Here is a 20,555-nt window from a genome sequence, read left to right as displayed (position 1 = left end):
ACGCTCACGGGCTCCTCGCTTTCCCTCCCACTCATTTCCCCATTCATTCAACAAACACTCGCTGAAGGCCCGTTATGTGCTGGGTACTAATCTTCAGATCCCGGCCTGTGGCTTTTTAATCCATCTTTCCTGACAGTCACTTTCTTTGGCAAACCAGGCAGACGACAGTACAGGAAATGTGTATTTAATCATTCTCTTAAATGGTCAGAACTCCAGAACAAAGTTCTCTCTACCAAAATGTAGTACAGTCGTGGCGGAATGTAATACGGAGGGCCAGGGGTACAGTGGTCAGCACGTGACCGGCGTGGCCAGGGCGCCGGAAGCAAGACACACTTTCCTCAGGGTCTCGTTTCAAAGGTTCATCGTCCCTGCTTTCAGAAGCCTCTGTGTCTCGAGGCAGGTACGTGTTTCTGTCGCGGTCACCTGCGCTTTGACTAGGCTCGGTCCTGAGATCTGAATTTAGAATGAGGGAACTTGACATGGAAGCCAAGCTGCTCTCTCACGCAACTGGAGTTTCAGGGGAAAACGAAGGGAAAGGGACTTTTAGATCGGTCATCGGCAGACACTGCCATCGGGAGGGCTCAGTTGCTCCAAGCTGAGTTCTGGCTCTCTGGGCCGAGGCAGCAGCCGGAGAGACAGAGGCTGGAGCCCAGTTTAAGGAGCAAACGGACTTGTTGGCTCCCTTTTTCTAGATCCCTTTCTGCTCTACTTCGGGGGTGCCTAACCTCAGCAAGATAGACGTTGGGCTGGGTAATTCTTCGTTGTGGGCGGATGTGCTGTCCTCTCTGGGATGTTGAGCAGCATCCCGGGGTTCTCTTCACTAGATGCCAGTAGCAGCCCTGCCCCCTAAATCGTGATGACTAAAATTGTCTCCAAACATTTCTCAATGTCCCCGGGGGGGCAGGTTGCAAAATCACCCCGGTTGAGTGAGTCCCACCGCCATAGATGCTGTTGAAAGCTGAGGTCATCGCTGTTCATGCAGGATAGGAAGTAGCAGCCTCAAACCTGAGATGACATGATGTCACCTACGGTCAGGATGAAAGGCCTTTCCCAGACCACTCAAGGATGTACATCATCTGAGTAATAAAATGGCATTTGTGTGTTTCAAAAAAAGAAGGTGCTTGGAAAATTTAGAAAATCAGTGTCACCCAACTATGTTTTTTTTTTTATGTTACAATTATGATCATTTTCCACATTTCCTTGGCATCGGTCGGGTGGGAGGAGATGCCAAGGCGCTTTTGAAAGCAACGTGGTGAAAAGTGGATCATTCGCTCCATCACCGAGATGCAGCCACCGCTGGACTGTGAAGCAGCAGCTGATTAGCGGCTTCTTGCCGTGTCCACCGCGGCTTCATTTGTGGACGAAAACACGGGTGTATTGCAACCCGAACTTTCTAGGAACTGCCTAGAGCAACATTACAGCAATAGAACTACAGATTCAAAGACGAGGGAGATGGAACACCCATTCTGCCACTCCCCAAGTAAGGATGGGTAGGGCGAGGTCCCCAAGATACTGGGATACACTCGTCTCCACATGCATTTTACTTAGCAGTCTTAACACACTTCTTTAGTTCAGGTGGATTGTTTTTCCAACTTTTAATACATGATTTTGAAGATAGATTCATCTCGTTCATCTTGGAGTCCTCTGTGGGTTGCTTTTGGCTGCTTTCTGCTTCTTGATCTTATATGTTCACTCCAGACTTCTAGATGTGAATTCATTTCCCCCAAGAAATATAAAACTAGGTCATATCTTGTAGCAAGATAGTTCTGCAGATTCCTGGGATTCTGAAAATAACAGCAATAAGATACAATTACAACCATTCAGCAAATATTTATTGAGAACTGGAAGTCTCCCTGCCACCATATGAGTGTATCTCTTATTCAGAAATGGGCTTGTTTTTCGGGATTTTTATGATGTTCTCTCGAGGCCACATGGTACCGTGGGCTGCTGGGGGAAAGGAGATGGCTTGAGTCTCTCCCTACGGAGGGGTCTGTCCTTGGAGCAGATGCTAGCGGGCTGTTCGACTCTCGTTAGGAACACAGGCACATACAGAACTGACCCCCACACCATTCATGATTCACCTCACCTGTCACAGCAATGACTTTGCATGCTTCCGTGTGGCCAAGGCTCATCATTTTAGCATCAGGTAAGAGGAGAGAGACAGGAGTACCCAGCCGACGGCAAAGAAAGAAGAGACACGCAGGGAAGCCTTTGAGTCCAGCAGCTCTAGGTGACTCTGCCTTTTAATCTCAGAGTCTGTGAGGGAAGAGAACAAGTTCAGGGTCATAGACAAAAAGCTGGATGTCTTCTTCTTCACATGGCTCGTTAGCAAAGAACAGTACCCGAAAAACAGGACAAGCTATTCCTACCTAAGACAACTTGTTCGCCAATTTAAGGGCAATTTTGTACCCCATTTTTCTATAACTGGCTTAAAAGCAGAGCTTTTCTTTACTTCAAAGGAAGTCTGGTTCTGTGGTCCACCTCAGTCGCACTCAGCCAAACGGAAAACTACACCAACAGAGAGATCGTTACTGGTTACCAAATAAAGAATGGGCCGAACAAACAGCTGCAGCCAGCCCTTGGTCCAGACACATTTTTTCCCTCCAGGCAGCAAACCTTACAGGTTCTGTGTTATTCATTTTCTTCACACCACTACAAAGCGCTGAGAAAGTGTTGTTCTCATTTTGAAGTAGAGAAAGGTAGAAATGAAGAAATTAAATTGCTCTTTACTCTGTTTTCTCCCTAGACAGTCCAATCTCATTTAGTTCACTTCAGCTCTGACACTTAACTGGCCGTGTGACTTTAGGCAAGTTACTCAATCCGTATGTGTTTCAGTTTCTTCATCTATACAACAGGACTTAAATAATAATAATCTGCTTCCTAGGGTGCTTTTGGAGGTTGACGAGTTAACACGTGTGAAGCACTTAGAACAGCGCCTGGCAAAGTGTGAGCACTCAGTGTTAGCCGTAAAGACAACAGCACTGGGAACCCCACTTTAGCTTCATTAGCTGATCATTTCCAATTCCACCTCTTCACCTGAACGCTGCTCTGAGTTCCACACCTGGATCCATAGTTGCTACAGTTTCTGCTCTATGTGTCAGTTATAACCATAATTATTCAGTGAATGTTTTTGAGCACCTGTTTTGGGGCTTCAAAGGAGTCCAATAAGTAAAATCCTCTTTCCAGCTGAGTTATAAATCAATCGAAGAATAGGACAAAAAGAGGAAGATGGAAAAAAGCACCTTTATTTCTGAGAAACCTGATAAGGGCTGAAGCTTTGGCTGCAGGGAGGTGAGCTGCAGCCCAGAGTCCTCCAGTGACAGATAGCACCAGACTGGGGCGGGCTTCCTCCTGGGAGGGCGGGTTCTACCGCTGAACAGCTGATGGCTTGGGGGAGCAGAGAAGAAATTACGGTTCCTGAGGGTTAGCTAGAGAGTTAAAATGCGAAAGGAGCTGAGCTTCTAACAAACTCACCGCTCAGATAAATTGGTAAGTCCCCTTCTCTGGTGAGGTGTGAAAGAGGGGAGCAGAGAGAGGCTAGAAGGGTTACGTTGATGGGGTCCCTTCTCATGGCAGGAAGTGTGTGCAGCAGGGATGAAGCGTTCTCCCCCAGACCCATCTTATGCGGGACAAAGTGCTCGGCATCGGATGTCTCTGCCTGGGTCGCCAGCGGGGACTTTCGACTCAACGTCTCTAAAACCCTCATCTTTCTTCCAAACGTGTTGCTTCTCCTGTGCATTAATTTTCTGCTGATGGCATTTCTAACCTCCTAAGCAACCTGGGTAGAAACGTGAGAACGCTGTCACTTGCTCACCCCTTCGTCCTTCGCCTTCGCGTCGCTAAGGCCTGTAGGTTGTTTTCTTCATTAACTTTCGGTTCTTTCCCGTTTCCTTCCCTCTGCCACTGCCCCAGTTAGGGCCCTCATCCTTCCTCCCCGGGACACTGACATCGGCTCCTGACTCCGTGCCTTCCTCGTCTATCAAAGCCATTCTTTTTCTTTAAACCCGGCTTCAACTCTGCCTCATCCGCTGAGCTGCGACAGTCATAATTAGCAGTGCTCTCCCGTAGGCATCATAGCTACGCTCTGATTAATTGCTCGTAGGACAGTTGTGTCATTCAGCTCAGTATTTATTAGCACTTAAATATTGCTTGGTATGTATTTCACACATAATAGACGCTTGTTGGATGAATGACGTGACTTAGCAGAATAGTCAGAGAGCACAGGATGTCAACCCCGCGGCCTCATTCGGTTGTTTAAAAGCGGGTGTGGGTTTGGAGACTTCTGACTGTGTGCATGGCAAGCAGGAGTGATGTCATTTTTTTACCTTTGCGTTTCGCTATGCTACCGAAAGTGGTGCTTAGTCTCAGCACTGATACGTGGCGCCCCCGTTCTGATGTAGCCAGTGAACATGTGCGGAACGAGAGGCTGCTCGCTGAATGAAAGCTGCTCGGTTCCGGTGGTTTGTTTGGTTAGTGCCCTTCCCGCGAGAAAGCCCGAGTTAGACCGTCTGGAGCTCTTTATTGGGATGTCGTGACACCGCTGTTAATTCCCCGCTGTTTCAAACGCTCCCCGCTTCATTCCCCCATTCTCTTTTGGGAAGGCCTCCCTCAGCTTCTGCCCACCAATCCGAGTGGGGGTGGCTAACCCCAAGCCTTCCTGAGAATGTAGACTAGGATGGAGGGATTGAGGTTCAGTCTGGTCACTCTCCTGAGTGAAAGAGACTTGTAAGTCTAGAAGCTCTTGGCAATCACGTCTGCTCTATAGACTAAAACAAGAGAGTAAATTAGAGAGTAAAGAGAGAATAAAGTAGAAATGAGAGATGAAGAATCCCGAAGGAATTTAAGTTCCTGCTTCCAGTTGTTCCTGAAGCCATATTGCAGTACTGTCCCTAGTTCTATGAGACATCCTAATACCTTTTTTGCTTAGACTTACTTGGGTCGGTTTTCTGTCATAGGTGCCTAAGAGCGTTCTAACCAGTAGAGTCACCAGTTTGTTCCATGGAATAGTGGAAGAGCTCTCTCATATATAATTTTTTTATTAGATACTTTTTTATTGTGGTAAAAAACACGTAACATAAAATTTGCTATCTTAATCATTTTTAAGTGTGCTGTTCAGTAGTGTCAAGTAGATTCACATTGCTACGAAACAGATTTCCTAAACTTTTTTTTGTCTTGCAAACTGAAACTCTACATCCATTAAATAACAACTCCTGGTAACCTTCATTCTACTTTCTGTTTCTATGACTCTGACTCCTTTAGATACCTTATGTAAGCGGAATCATATAGTGTTTATTTTCCTGTGATGGGCGTATTTCACTTAGCATAATGTCCTGAAAATGCATACATGTTGTAGCATATGAAAGGATTTCCTTCCTTTTTAAGGCTGCATCGTATTCAGTTGTAGTTAGACACCACATTTTGTTTATCCCTTCGTCTGCCGATGGACATTTGGGGTTGCTTCCCCGCTTGGCTACTGTGAATAATGCTGCTGTGATGGGTGTGCAAATATCTCTTCAAGACCCTTCTTTCAATTCTTTTGGATATACACAGAGAAATGGGATTGTTGGATCACACGGTAGTTCTATTTTTAATTGTTTAGGAACCTTTATACTGTTTAGTGTTTGCACCATTTTGCAATCTTGCCAACATGCACAAGTGTTCCAGATTTTCCTCATTCTCACCAACCTTGTCATTTTCTGTTTTGTTTTGTTTCATTTTTTTAATAGTTGCCATCCTAATGGCTATGAAGTGCATTGTGGTTTCCATTGGCATTTCTCTGATGGTTAGTGATGTTGAGCATCTTTTTGTATGCTGTTAGCCATTTGTGTATCTTCTTTGGAGAAATGTCTATACAAGCCCCTTGCCCATTTTTTAATCTGAATATTCGATTTTTCATTGTTGGGTTGTAGGTGTTATTTTTGTATTCTGAATATGAACCATTTGTTAGAGACAAGACTTACAAATATCTTCTCCCATTCCGTAGATTTCCTTTTCATATATGTAATTTTATAAATACGCTGATGAAAATGATTTGTCCAGGTAAATTCAGCAAACATTTATAAGGAGCTTACAATGCGCCAGGTATTCTGTGCGGCACTCTGCTAAATCGAAGAAAGCAGTTCTGCTGATATGTTCTTTCCATTGCAGCTTACATTGAGTTTTGCCCCCCCAGGAGGGGTGGTCTTCAAAGTCATAGTTTAGTCTCTGCATTTCCTTGGTACCAACTCAACTCTAGGTGTGTATGCACTAGAACACGCAGGGGGCCTGGAGAGCTGGGCCTCCCAGGGTCCTGGTCTTCCCAGCCTGGGAGGCCAGTTCAAATGAGAGCTTTCTGATTCATCCTGGGCCAGTATTCGTAGGGTCAGAGTCAGTCCCAGAAGGGCTGAATAAGAAGACTAAGGTAGACTCCAAGACCTTTCTTCTTCCGACCAAAAGCCTTCTTCCCAAAGGCAGGCTAGAACTAAACCGGTGTTGGGGACTCGCGATACAGATCGCTAGCTGAAGATAGCAAAGGTGTCAAGTAATAGTCACTTCCCCTCAGCTTCACCAGAGCAGTCCCACTGGGTTAGACAGGGCCTCTCAAGCCTGAACACTGTTCTCCAGGCAGTAAGAAGGCTTACAATGTGGAGCCTAATCGCCGTCTTTGACCTACATGCCATAATATTGGTTTTGTGTTAGTTTTCTTCTAATGTAATGCAATCCTAACTGGAATTGGGATCCAGGTCTCAGGGAAGAGAACGCTAGAGCTTTCTGTGCCCTAGTACATAACATATCTGCTCTAGAAATTAGATTTTAATCAAGATTTGATCCTCACCCCAATAAACCCATACAAAAAGAATGAAGGAACCTACCTGTCACTTTGATATCCCCTGTAGCTTTGGCAAGGTTGTTCTCAATCATACAGGAGTATGTGTTGTTGATCGTGACATTGTAGAGTATGGATATCACCTTCATGGTCACATTCTCAGAGTTCAGCTCAAAGCTGGTGTCGGAGACTTGTGAGAAGTTGGCTCTCTGGTCAGCTTGGGATGTCCAGACCACTGTAGGCTGGGGGAACCATCGGGGAGCCTCACATCGAAAGCTCTCTGAGCTGGCATTATAGTCCACATCCATCTCTGGGATGCTGAAGGCTGCAGGTTTGAAGGTCATAAAGGGCAGATGTCAAGGTCAGACAGGTAAGACAATATAGCCTTTGAAGTGCTAGTAAAAACACAGTCATTTCCACCACTGACATGACTCAGTGCTTCTCCAGTAGGCTGTGTACAGCCCACCGTAAGCTGCAAACAATGATTTGCTCATAGTATTGCTATATATCACAACTCTTTGGCCAATCTCACAAACTCCAAGGACCTAAGTTCTAGGTATGATCGTTACAATAGCTAAGTTTCTCCACGAGGCATTTTAATGATCGCAAAAAAGTTTATTTATTAGGGAAATTGGATAGTTTACTAGGCACCTTTGAAGCCTCCTGAACTTTATGTATTTTTCTGCCTGGAGAAAATAGTTTGGGTGGGGAGGGAGAGGAAGAGGAAGGGAAAAAAACAGCATTCACTTGTCACCCAAAGAGATGCCGTGCACAGGCCTCGTGCTCATGGGGATTTGGAGTTTTCTTGAGGTGAGACTGTCCTTCCTGCTGTGGTATCCGGGGATAGAGAGAGGCATTTGTTTTCTTCTAAGATAATTCTCCTCACTGGAGAGAAAAATGCATTTTGAAATTAGGACCAGCTTCCTCCATTATCCAGGCAGAGAGACACGTGTGGAAAATCTTAAGGCCTGGACTTCTGACTGTAAAATACTTATTACGCCAAAATGGCAAGATACGATCCATTAATTTATTTAGCAGCTTCCTTCGCCCAGGCCCGTGCTGGTGCTGAGCGAGCAGCGAAAGGCAGCCCTTGCTTTGCCTTGAAAGACTCTGGGTTCTACCAGCGTTTCCACTGCTGTCCCCTTTCTGCCCCGGACCCCATCCAGCACGCCACACCGCATTTATTTGTCATGTCTTCTCAGGCTCCTCTGGTTCCTGACGGTTTCTTGGTCTTCCCGTGCTTTTCGCGATCTTGACAGCTTTGAGGTGTGCCGGTCACGCATTCCGTAGGACGCCCTTCTCTTGGCATTCGTCTGGTGTTTTCTCATGATTAGACGTATCGTCGATGGTGTTGGCTGTGATCTGCTGACTGGGACAGTGTCTGCCAGGTGTACTTGGAAGCTAGCTGGTCTTAACTAAGTCAGACTCGCCCTGAGAGTATTGGGGGGCAGGGAAGTACTAAGCTCCATCTCCTGATGGGGGATACATCTAAGTATGTTATTTGGAATTTATCTGTAAAGAAGATTTAAATTTATGTAAGTATGGACTCACCTGTATTTATTTCATAATGATGATGAGTGATAATTTAAGACTCTGTTGTCTATTTGGTTGCTTGAGCTGTTCCAGCTTTGCCATTGGAGGCCCTTTCAGTTGGCCTCAGTATCCCTGTGACGTGACCATATTAATTCCCATTTAAGATACAGAAGCTGAGACTCAGTGAAGTTGCTCTGCCCAGGCTGCTGTACTTGCCCAGGTCTGGCTCTATCTAGATCTGTGATTGAACCCATTGCGTACACTGTTATGAGGTATCCGAGGATGGCCCGTGGACACTCGCTGAGGCTATGAGTCCACAGGACACTTCCTGCGTATCCATCCAGACTCCCCTCAAACGCGACATTCTCCCCATGGGGGGCTTTCCTGTCCCTTTCCCCCGATGCATCTAGATACGATCTCTCTCTTCATCCGAATCCCCAAATCACCCCATTTATATGTCTCTTAAAGCCTTCGAGACACTCTACCAATTATTTTTCTTATCTCTGCCCCAAACCTCAACTATATAAGCTCTGTACTAAGCGCTCTGTGGGAGAAGGGACAATCGTCTTTGTTTCTTTGATCATCTTTTTTACTGTTTACAGTATCTATCTGAGTCTCTTGTGCATAAATTCAGAAAACATGTTAAATTTAGTTGGAAGGAAGGGTGGATTTCATTGGAGGAGGATGCTCAAATTTATAGGACAATATTGTCTTGTTTAATTGCCTTTGAAATTTACCTACAATGAGTTCCACTGTCGTAAGTCCCTGAAAGTACCAATTTCACACTTGGGCTATGGCCTATTTAGCACTGAAGTCTCAGGCCAGACTATAGGTACCAGAGGCTACAATAAAAGAGGCTATATTTATTCTGGCAAAATATTTCAGGGAGTATTTGTGAAAATTCAGAGGAGGTTGGAGCCAAAACAAAAGATTTTAAGACCTAATATTATAGTGTGCTACCTTTAGAGTTGGTGTGGGTCTTGAACAGTAAGGCTGGCTACCGGCAAGATTCTAGGGTCTTATTTGATATTAGTCACCTGTGAGCATAACAACATGATATTTCATCTGCAAACCATGCTTTTTAGCCTCAAGTATCTTGGCATGTCTCTCCAAAACGAACTCACCTCCAGTTTTGTACTCGAGGCCAGCATTCCCCTTGCCGTTAGCAGTGAGGACGTGACACTTGTAAGTGCCAGCATCTGTGAGTCGCACATCTTTCAGCCTCAGAGAGGCGTTGCCGACTCTCACTTGATCAGCAAACACTGCCGTCCGGCCTCTGAACATCTCATTCTGGTCTGACAGGTCATCTTTGCCTTCTTTGAACTCATGGACCAAGCCCGTAACACCTTCCTTTAGCCACTGGATCACGATGCCAGAAAGTTTGATGTCAGGTTCAAAGGTGCAGCTCAGGATGCCATCGTCCCCGATGTTCCCCGCTGAGGAGAGAGCAGTGACGGTGATGGAATGTGTCCCTGCAACGCGGGGGGCAAAGGTCAATGCCACGGGGAGCCTGGGAACCCCCGCAACCACAGCCTTCATGACTAAACGCCCAGCAGAGGCTGCTGCGATGAACCAGAGGTCCAGAAGACCAGCAGAGGTATGGGAAAGAAGGCATGAGAGGAATAGAGAGAGCAGGAAGGTGATGGTCTCGATGTCGACAGCAGATCTACCATAACAAGTAGCTTTTCGAGGCCCAGTAACCCAAACCGTGCGAGCCAACAGGGGGAGAGCCTATTGGAATTGGGTTTCAAAGATGAGAATTCAAGTCCTGGCTTTGTCACTTAACATCTGTATGATCTTCAATGAGTCATGTGACCTCTCTGGGTCTCAGAGCAATGGAGGTCATGATATCTGTCTTACCCATCTCTAAGAGTTCTTGTGAGGATCAAATCGAATGGATGTGAACTTGATTTGCAAACTATAATTATACCTTTAAGATATTGTTGTTCTTACTTAACCAGACGTGGCTCAGAAGCGAAGCCTTATATTACTAAATGTGACTAGTAATTCTGAAGAATGCTAAATTCTGAAGCCCTGTTACTTTTATTTCCATTTGAATGATGAAGAAACTAAGACGTAGAGAAGATAAGTGGCTTGATCAATGGTATAGTGCCAGCTATGGTCCTAACGAAGAATGGTACTTAATCAAATTGTTTTTTGGCTTAGATGGAAGACGCTCCCTCCTCTCCAAACATAGTACCAGTAGAATCTTAATGATGGCACCAGCGCACACACCGCCTCTCCCACACTTGCCCGGCCGATGGTCCACTCAGTCAGTGAAGGGTTGGCGGGCTGTTCTTTCTGCACCGGGGGCTGCTGACTGAGGACACCTACGGGAGTGATTTATTAACTGAATCTTCTCGAGGGGCTCCCATGGTTTGGCTGTGACGCTAAGGAGAGGATGCGTCTTTGAGCACAAGAGGAAAGTGGATCAGACACAGAAAAGTGTGCAGGAGAGGCCACAAGAGAGAGAGAGAGAGATGAAGAGAGCCCCCCCGTCCCCAGAGCTGTCTTATCTTAGGTCCTGGGGGTTTTCAGGTCGCGTTCCTGTCCCCATCTCTGAGTACCCTTTGAACAAACACCTTGTGTTAAAAGGGTCTGCGCTGACCTCTCTACAGCCAGAAAAGGCCACGCGATGGGGGCTGTGACCACTTCTCAGCTGGGTTTCTCAGCTTCCTTTTTGGTACTCCTCCTCCCGATCCATTTCACGTGCATTCTTCTTACAGGCAGGCCTTAAACTGCAACCCGGACACGTTAGTTTTCTAATTACTAATCTTCGATGGCTCCCGACGGCTATGGAGCCAAGTTCGGTCGACCCGGCTTAGCGTTCAAACCTGAGTGCTGCCTGGCACGGAGGAAGTGCCCGTAGATGCTGGCTCTTACTGCTACCTTTCCAGCCGCATTTCCCATACACTCCCTCAGTCTGTACTGTTTATTCACACCAAGTGATGTACTGGTTTTCTGCTTTCGATGGAAAAATCCATAAGCAAAGCATACTAGGTATTTTTCAACTGTGAGAGGTAAAACACTGTGATACCCTCCCTCACTTCTCCCAGCCAGCAAGGGGTTGGGATTATCTGATTGGCTGCTAGGCCTTTATAAGGCAAGTGAAGGTCGCGGAAGGGGGACAGACCTGGAGAAGCTAAGCTAGATGGGTTCACCTTAGAACAGAGAGCTACTGAGGGAAGGAAAACTGTAAGTAAAAAAGAGGCAGAGGACACACGCGAGCACAGGCTGGGCTGGGGGGTGTTTGGAGGCTCTAGACCGGAAGCGGAGTGGGAGGTTTGAGAAAGGAATTATGAAACAGTGCGAGTTCTGCTGTGTAACGTGAATGCAACACACCTCACGTCCTGCTCGGGCATTTTCTTTGAACGCTACTTTAAAGATTTAATTTGTTTTTCAATTATTTTTACGTGACAGGCTGATATCAGGACATGCCAGGCTGGCTGGTACTGGTCATACAATTGCACCGTGCATTTTCACAGCCTTGTTCACCTTGCACCTACAATTTATAGGCCTCTCCTCTCCTTTATCACCAGTCATCCAAATTCCAATTATATTCAAGGCTGTTCAGATGGCAGCCCTTGCATGGAAGTCTCTTGATCCACCAAGACAAAATTAATAGATTCCCTCTCTACTCTCCCTTGACACTTTCCTTAGTCTTCATGATGGCCGCTGTCTCCCTCTACCTTATCCCGAGTCTGTCTCTGGCACTAATTCGTAAGCTTTTCAAGGGCATAAACTGTTTAAATAATATTTGTAATTCCTATAATGCTGCAATGATTAAGTTTATGTGTCAACTTTCCTGGGCCACAGGGTACCCAGACATTTTGTCAGAAGTCTTGGGTGTGCCTGTGAGGATGTTTGCAGATGAGGTTAGTATTTGAATCAGTGAATGGTGTCAAGCAGATCACTCTCCCTAATGTGGGCGGGCCTCACCCAGTCAGCTGAAGACCTGATTAGAACAACAGCAACAAAACAGCGAGTGAAAGGGAGCTCTTGCTGACTGCCCGCTGGCTTTGAGCTGGGACATCTGTCTTTTCCTGCCTTGGACTCACCCTGAGACGCTGTCCCTGGGGTCATGAGTCTTCCGGCTTTCGGACTGGAACTGCACCAGTGTCTCTCCTGGTTCTCAAGCCTTCAGACTCAGAGTGGAACTAAACCCTTTGGGTCTCCAGGTTGCTCACTGCAGATCTTGGCGCTTCTCGGCCTCCGTAATCATGTAGCCAGTGCTTTCTAAATCTCTGTCTCTCTGTCTCTGTCTCTCTGTCTCGGTCTCTGTCTCTCTGTCTCTCTCTCTCTCTCTGTCTCTCTCTCTCTCTCTCTCCACATACACACATGCGCACACATGTACGCATACACATATCCTATTGGTTCTGTTTCTCAGGAGAACCCTGATGAATACAAATTTTGGTACCAAAAAGGGGGGTACTGCTGTAATAAATATCTAGGCATGTCTCCACATGCTTTGGAACTGGGTAATGGGTGAAGGCTGGAAGAGTTTTGACATGCCTGCTAGAAGTATGGATGTTAAGGGCCATCTGGTGCGATCTCATGTGAAAATGAAGAATATGTGATTGGAAACTGGAGGAAAGGCAATTATCATTATAAAGTAGCAAAGAACTCGGCTGAACTGTGCTCTAGTGTTTCACGGAAGGTTGAATTCGTGAGTAATAAAATGGCATATTTAGCCAAGGAGATTTATAAGCAAAGTGTTGAAAAAGCAGCATGGTTACTCTCGACTCTGTATAGTAAAATATGGGAAAGGAGAGAGATTAATTGAAGAAAGAATTGTTAAACAAAAAGGAACCATAACTTGAAGATTTTGAAGATTCTCAGCCTATCTAGAAGGCAAAAAATGAGAAAGCTGTTCTGGAGCACTAGGCTGGAGCCAAGCGGCCATTCGATGAGGAGACTAAGTACCTCTCATGGGCTGAATCGGCCACCTCAGCTGAAGTCATGAATAGAGATGGGACCGTACCAGCGGAAACAGTGCCGGCTGGGGACAGGAAAACTAAGAAGGTAGAAAAAGACAAAATTAAGGAAGGCTGTCAGGCTTCCTAGGTCCGATAGGACTGGACCAGGGAGCTATTCAGCTGTGAACATGTGCTGTTCTTCCAGAAAAGAGAAGAAAATCCTGAAGGTGACTCAGATCGTTGGGGCTGCCTCTTTGGTTTCAAAGGGTGATGTCCTCGCCTCTGTTTCAACAGGTCAGAGGACCTTTGATGGAAGCCTTAGAGGTGAGGCGTCCTGGGACCTGGGGCACCTCCTGGCCTCTAGAACTGTCTTCCTGTGGCTTAAGCCACCCAGTCTGTGGTATTTTCTTATGGCAGTTGAGCAAACTAAGACAGGTGCCTAGTGCTGTGTCTCTACAGAGGAAAATAATATTTGTTGAATGAATGAATGGCAATCGGTAGAAATCAAGGCACTGTTTAGGACAATGGTGCCATTCAAAATGATCATAGGCGTAAGGTGCATTTGGCGGGATCACCGCGTCTGAATCTGGGGGAAACGTGAGCCAGTGAAAAAGAAGGCAGTGAAAACGCACGCGGGTCCTCAGGAAAATCATGGAGCAAATGTAGCTACTTCAGAGCCAGGGTAGATTTGATTGTAGTTTATAAAGCACCATTAAAGTTGAATTGAAAAATTACTTTTCAGAAAAAATATGTAATTAGCACCGTTTATGGAGAGAATGAAACAGTAATGACATATTTTAGTTTGGTAATTGTGCTACTGAATTAATTTTAATGTGTTGGCCTTGAGCCCACAGGTAGGGAATTTGTTGAAATATCTCTTAGAGAACTTAATGATTAAAAGCAGGCTGCTGCGGAGTGCCCCAGGGACCCGCTGCAGGCTCCAGCTCATTTAAAGTTGCATTAAAGATGTGGCAGATGGAATGAGCATCATGTTGATTAAATCCCATCCTCCTCATATCAAATCAAGAGGAGGAATAAAGGCCAGTGAGAACTTAAAAAGCCATGAGGACCTAGCCATTTCTTGGCACCCAGAAAGCAATCAATGAATACTTATTTGTTAGGCAAATGAATGATGCTTAAAAGCGATAAAATGAAATTTAATTTGTTAGCAACAGCGTATAAATATTGCTTCTCACCCAAAGAAATCTATCCAAACTTGCAAACAAATATTGGCTCAGGGAGCTACATTCTGGGAAACACGGTTGGGCCTGACATGATTCTGCAGGTCTCTTAACCGCCAGGGGCTCTCACGTGAGTTGGTGGGCCGGGGACTCTAGCCGGTGGGTTAGGGGCAGCTGTCTAGTAATACAGAATTATGTTCATTTAAACGGGCAGTGATTTTAATGATTTCATTGGCCTCTAAAAGTCCATCAAGCTTCTTTAAAGCTGGAAGACCCAGTCACTGACTGAAAATGGCTTCCCCAGCTTGTGAGAGCTAATTACTGTCACAGCCCTGGTCTGCATGGGCACAGAGGAGCTAGCTGTGACAGCGGACAGGCTAAATCTGAGCCGCCTGTGTTGACATGGGGCTATTGCCCTCTGCCACAGGAGCAGGAATCTCTTGGAAAGCGGGGTTACAGGTCACACAAGGCAAGGATTCTTTACAAAAATTATGGTTCCAACACCACTGGGTAAAACATGGAAAGTGAACTGTTCTTTGAAATGACTCAGTAAGACAAGTTCTGTAGATTCCAGTGGCATAGAGAGCATCCTAGAAGCCGTCAGCAGATGGTTAGCATCTGCGGGAACCCAGATGGGCACCGTAGCACATGGCTTAAAGGTGGAAACACACAGGTGCAGCCTGCACCAGTGGAGCCTGGGGCGGCACACGCGAGTGCCATGCTTGCCAGAGAAGGGGCAGGGTTGGTGGTGGCAGTTGCTCGTATGAGAAGAAATGACAGAGGCTGCTGGGCCAGGCCAGATCAAGGGACGGTGCAGGGAACAGCAGCAGAGCATGGCGTCTGAGAACATGGCACAGGTCTCGGGCTGTCGGGGTTCAGGTCCCACTCTGCCACTTCCTGGACATGTGTGTGACCTTAGGCCAGTTGTCTAACTTCTTTATTCTGTAGCTTTTTCATCTGTAAAATGAGGATGCTGATAACCGTAGTTCCCCCAGAGGGTCCCTGAGAGGTCTAAATGGCAGGTAAAGAGATTAATACAGTGCCTGACTCGCCACATGTAGAACCTTAAGTCAATGATATCGATAACCATTATGAACTAGAATCATTCGGAAAGATTGCACCAGGAGGTCAGAGCACCAGGAGGAAAGAAACAATTTACTAAATGCTTTATTTACAGTGACTCATTTTAAGCCCGGTAACAGCCAGGAGAGGTAAAATTATCATCCTACTCATTTTATAAATGAGGGTGAAGAGGCTGCGTGGGATTCGATGGCTTGCTGGAAGCTGTGCCTAGCGAGCTGTGGAGCCGGTATCAAACCCAGTCTTGGCCGCCGCTAAGCCTGTGCCCTTTTGATCCCATTTTGCTGACGTCCAGGGCCAGACTGAGATATGTAAAGAGCCTGCCCACTAAAATGCTATCTTCACATTCTGTAAAAATACAGACAACTAAAAACCATAAAAAAAGGGTAAGAAAGGCCCAAACCTGTTTATTTTCTCAGGTGACTAAAATTCCTAAAGAACCCAACTATTTTTAAACAGTTTGTTTAGTGCTCCTGTTTGGGTGGTGTGAGCACATGCCTGATCGGCTTAGTGAGGACACTGTACCTTTTATCCGTTGGCCACAGATGGAGCATTTATTAGGAGGGAGAACCCCCACCCCCCACCCCGTCCTGCCCTGGCCTCCCTAACCTCACAGCAGGCCTGCCCGGGGGTGGCCAGGAAAGCACGCACGTTTCAGGAGGTGTTGTATGAGTGCTTTAACGATAGCCAAATATTATTAACACTGATGGCATCAATAAATAACACTGGCAGCCACTTATTACACATGCGTCAGGCACTTTACAAACACTTCGTCATGTAATTCCCACAAAGACTCTGACTATTTCCGGAAAGTGAAGTAATATCCCAACAGACACATAGTTAGTGTCAGACCAGAAATTCGAAAATCTCTGATTCCTAAACTCTTCCACTGCACAGAGCTGTTTGCAGCCACCCAGAGAGTGGACGACAGCACCGGGACTGGGCTAAGTAGGGTCAGGGGCCTGTCCGTTGCACCTCCCTCCTCTCAAAGGGTCATCCATGAAGACCGTCCTGTAACCAGGGGTGAACAGCTGCCCCTTAATCTCTCTTGCAAACGGCCTACCTCAAATGCGTTTTATAGTTTATGGGTTCCATATTTAGAATTTATAGAGGAGGTGGCGTATACAGCCTCACAAGAGTTAGAAAGAAATGGAATTCTTTCTGTATTTCGGCATATCTTTACATCTTTAAAAGCTGCCATCTCAGGAATAATGCCTGTGAGGCAAACCCTCTTCTCCACGCTGTGCGCGAATGTCCCCATCAGGGCAGGGTGGCGGGTAAGGGTGCGGGTTCCGGAAGCCACCTACCAGGGCTTGAAACCCAACCGTGCCCACTTGCTGACCGCGTGCAACCCGAGGCAAGTTTTTTATCAGGACATAGTAATAATATTTGCCTCCTAGTTGTCTTGAGTAGCGAATTAGATGATCTATGCAAAGTTATTTAGTACAGTGAACTGTATGTAGAAAGGATACAGAAGATATCACCATCATCTGCTTAATGCTGTTTGCTTATTTTCACTGTCTTGTGTATTAAGCCAGCTAACGTTTTATTGAATTTATGTAAAGTGTGATAATATGATGCTCTTAGGTAAAGGTTATGCTCCTTTTAATAGAGGTGTTTGAGAAAAATCCAACTAGCGTTAAACTAATAAACAGACTAGTGTTTCACCTTGTGAAATAGGAAGGAGGCAGAAACCTCTCTGTTGGTGGTAGGGTTTTAATATTGTTGGATTGAGCAGACTGTAACTTTTAACCAGGTATTCGCCCCTCCATCCATTCATTCCCTTGTCAGTTCAACAAGCACCTGCGGGGCCCCTCTCCTCTGTAGTCGAGGCTGAGCGCAGCACTTGAGGCCGCCATAGCTGTGCAGCCGGAAAAGGTTTAAGTAGCAAAGTGTTGACTGTCACAGGGAAGCTGCAAAATGTGAAAATTCTTGCTAGTGTAGTTAAAGCCACTAACAATCGAAAGGTAACTGCGGAGGGGGTCTGATGACAAGCCATTTAGTCCTAGGCCGAAAATCGCTGGTCACCAAGATGTAGAGGAAAGGACAAGCAAGCATTAGTGAGGAAGGTACCAAAATTGTGCGGGGATGTTTTTTAAAGTTAGTCCAGAGTATTTACCAGTTGGTATTTTATTTCCACACACACACACACACACACACACACACACACACACACACACACACACCATATGTACTTCTGTGCATGTATTGTATAACATACATACATAAAAATGGACACATTGCGACTGAGTAGTTTGAAGAATTATCACAGCTTCGTCCCATGTAACTACCATCCGCACCAAGAACTAGAACGCCGCTGCCTCCAGATCGCCCCCCGTGCCCCCTCCCAACGGCCACACGGACCCTCTTGCCAGGGCACTGACCACGACTCTGCCTTCTTACGACACAGACTCCTTGGCCTGTTTTTGAGCTTTACACACATGGAATTAAACAGAATGTACGGCTCTGTTTTGGGCTCTGTCACTCAGCGTTATGTTTCTTACGTGAAAATACACTCAGTCTCCTCAGTGACCAGTAAATGGAAATGAAAACCACAGCAAGATTCCACAGTGCCCGGCGCTGGGTCCCTCACACACTTCCGGGGAAGGGCGCTTGGTAAACACTTTGGGAAGCCGAGTGGCAGTCACTACTGAAGAGCTGTTTATTGGCTTTCTGGGCATACTGTTTTATGAAGTGCTTGTTTTAAGATATAAAAAGAATTTAAAACTAGGAAAACAAAGCAGAAAGAGGGACATTAGCAAAGATAAAAGCCAAAATTAATTGAATAGGTAAACAATCAAGGAAAGTAAAACTAAAACTAAAACCCGATTCTCTCAGAACTACCACAACACCCATGACACCTTGTAAATCTGTTTTAAGACAAGACAGACAGACAGACAGACAAACAAAAATGCCCAGGATTAGGAATAGGAAAGGAGAAAAAATAACATGAAGAGAAAAAAAGATAGTAAAAGAGTATTAGAGTGAAACAGGCTGGTGAGTTCAGAAACAGAGCCATACACATTTGGATACTTGATTTATGACAAAAATGGCGCTGGTGAGCAGTGGGGGAAGGACAGTGCTTTCAATAAATGGCGTCAGAGATCTTGCAATACATATAACCAAACTGCATCTAGAATAAATAAAGAGGACATGGTTCCATAGTGTAGTGGTTAGCACGTCTGCTTTACACGCAGAAGGTCCTGGGTTCATGCCCCAGTGGAGCCACGGTCCATGGTCTATGGCCATGCCACCCTGAACAAGCCCGATGTCTGATCTCGGAAGCTAAGCAGGGTTGGGCATGGTTAGTACTTGGGTGGGAGACCACCTAGGAAGACCAGGTGCTGTATGCATAAATAATAATAAAATAATAATAAAAATAAAAAGAATAAATAATTCCTACAAATCAAAAAGGAAAAAAGATCATCCAATAGAGAAATGGATGAAAGACAAGTATACATTTTTGATGATAAAGGAAGTGAGAAAGGCGCCGTGTGACATCTTTTCTAGGCAAACATATCTACACTGAGTTTTCTTCGTTCAGGCCTGGTACCACTATTTGGTGGCAGCACACCCCCACTGGAGGACAGTGACAGAGAGAGAAGGCAGCTGAAACTATTAAACTAAACTTATGAAGTGACAGCTTTGGCCACAAACTAAGTTAAAATAAATATGTTGGCCTGAGTCAGGCAGCTTAAGGGAAATAGCAAAAAGCTTGCCTTGGAGGAGACAGCTGTCAGCCTAACTCGCTCAGCGTCTTAATGAACGTGGTATCCATAATCGCTGCTTCCGAGACCTGGTCTACCCCGAGGAGGAGAGAGAAGACCTTTCCTGCCATGGACGTACATTAACCAAACTCGCCAGCCTTGCCACGATGGCATCTGCTTCCCACGCGGAACAGCGGTCATGGCCAGTGTCCTCTTTACCTAAGACCTTTGTACAAAAACTCGATAGTCTTCAACATTTTAGGCGAAGCTTCATCTAAAGGACTCATCTACCCAGGTCCATCATTGAAAGAATGGCTCAGCCACAGTACTTGACCTCCGAGGCCAGAGTGATGTCTTCAGCAAGGGCTGGTAGATAGAGCACCCTGATAAACATCCCATTTGATCCTCTCAACTGCCTGGCACTGTGGGCATTATTTCCTCTACTCTGTAAATGAGGAAGCTGGGGCCCAGGGAGGTAAATGACTAATGCGAGGAGAACACAGTCAATAAATAGAGAACGAGGTCTATACTCTGAGGCTTCCTGGGTCCTAGACCTGTGCCCTTTTATCCCGCCACACTGAGGGATTGGGGCCCAGTGGCGAGGGGTGAATGGATGGCAGTAATGCAAGAATTCACATACCTGAAATACCAAAACCGATGATAAGTGCAATCGCTCCAGCCAGAATGATGATGCTGCTGATGATGCTGTGGAGAGACAGAGAAACAGGAAATTGCTTCCTCCCACGTGACATGCTGGGCTCACATCTGTCATTTGGAAGAGGTGCTACTACATGAAGCATCTTGAGTTTTCCCTCGACAGAAACCCCTTCCTGGAAGTAGGCACTGTAGAAAGGTGCCCCCAATCCTGCCCCCGGCCCCCAGGGCGCGGGGCTGGGTTAGAGGAGTGGCCCTTTTACCTGGCTGTGTATTTCGTCTTGCTTCCCCGTTTCCAGATCAGGGAAGACCGTGCGCAATGAACGCTGGGCAAAACCAAGGGCGTCTCTGAGGGGGGCGGGATCCGCCCTGCGCCCCCTGCGCATTGCTGCCTATCCCTCTTATATCATCAATTTACCTGTTTCGTCTCTTTCCATAGACTTTAAACTCCACTAAGGACGAGGGTCACGTCTTCGCTTTGTACCCTCTCATCCCTAGTTCAGTGCGCCCCTTAGATCCTCGATGGGGGCTTATTTTCCCTTATTAAAAAAGTAATCCATATTTACTACTGGAAGTTTAGAAAAGACAAATAAACAAATATGCCACCATCCAGATGTAACCACTGTTAACTTTTTATACGTATCCTGCCAGTTTCAACGAACCGATCAACAAATGGCAT

General features: G+C 46.0%; 1 protein-coding gene, 1 long non-coding RNA gene, 1 other non-coding gene and 1 pseudogene across 6 annotated transcripts in view; 3 read left to right on the top strand and 1 right to left on the bottom strand.

The window, feature by feature from the left end:
* The window catches only part of LOC107518836, a 33,166-nt gene extending 14,741 nt beyond the window's left edge, over positions 1 to 18,425 (top strand). For 2 of the 4 annotated variants that reach the window (XR_001598956.2, XR_001598957.2), the window contains one exon: positions 9,641 to 18,425. This is a non-coding gene — a long non-coding RNA (uncharacterized LOC107518836). Of the gene's footprint in view, positions 1 to 8,007 lie in introns of all 4 variants that reach the window. The other 2 variants (XR_004955249.1, XR_004955248.1) reach the window with 2 other exon arrangements.
* Positions 352 to 20,022, bottom strand: VTCN1 (V-set domain containing T cell activation inhibitor 1). Its single transcript, XM_016160886.2, has 5 exons — positions 19,863 to 20,022; positions 9,463 to 9,810; positions 6,852 to 7,130; positions 2,087 to 2,256; positions 352 to 1,784 (listed from the first exon to the last, which is right to left on the bottom strand). The coding sequence occupies exons 1-4, from the start codon at positions 20,020 to 20,022 to the stop codon at positions 2,132 to 2,134; spliced, it is 912 nt and encodes a 303-aa protein (XP_016016372.2). The 3' UTR covers positions 352 to 1,784; positions 2,087 to 2,131.
* On the top strand, positions 18,671 to 18,743 carry TRNAV-UAC. Its single transcript has one exon. It is a non-coding gene; the product is annotated as a tRNA-Val (tRNA).
* On the top strand, positions 18,753 to 18,868 carry LOC118613069 (annotated as a pseudogene).
* Positions 20,023 to 20,555: the final 533 nt, after the last annotated feature.

This window comes from Rousettus aegyptiacus, unplaced genomic scaffold (genome assembly GCF_014176215.1).
Source record: "Rousettus aegyptiacus isolate mRouAeg1 unplaced genomic scaffold, mRouAeg1.p scaffold_m13_p_17, whole genome shotgun sequence".
NCBI lineage: Eukaryota > Metazoa > Chordata > Mammalia > Chiroptera > Pteropodidae > Rousettus > Rousettus aegyptiacus.
The sequence above is the reverse complement of the archived record's forward strand: the minus strand, read 5'-3'. Positions and strand labels throughout refer to the sequence as shown.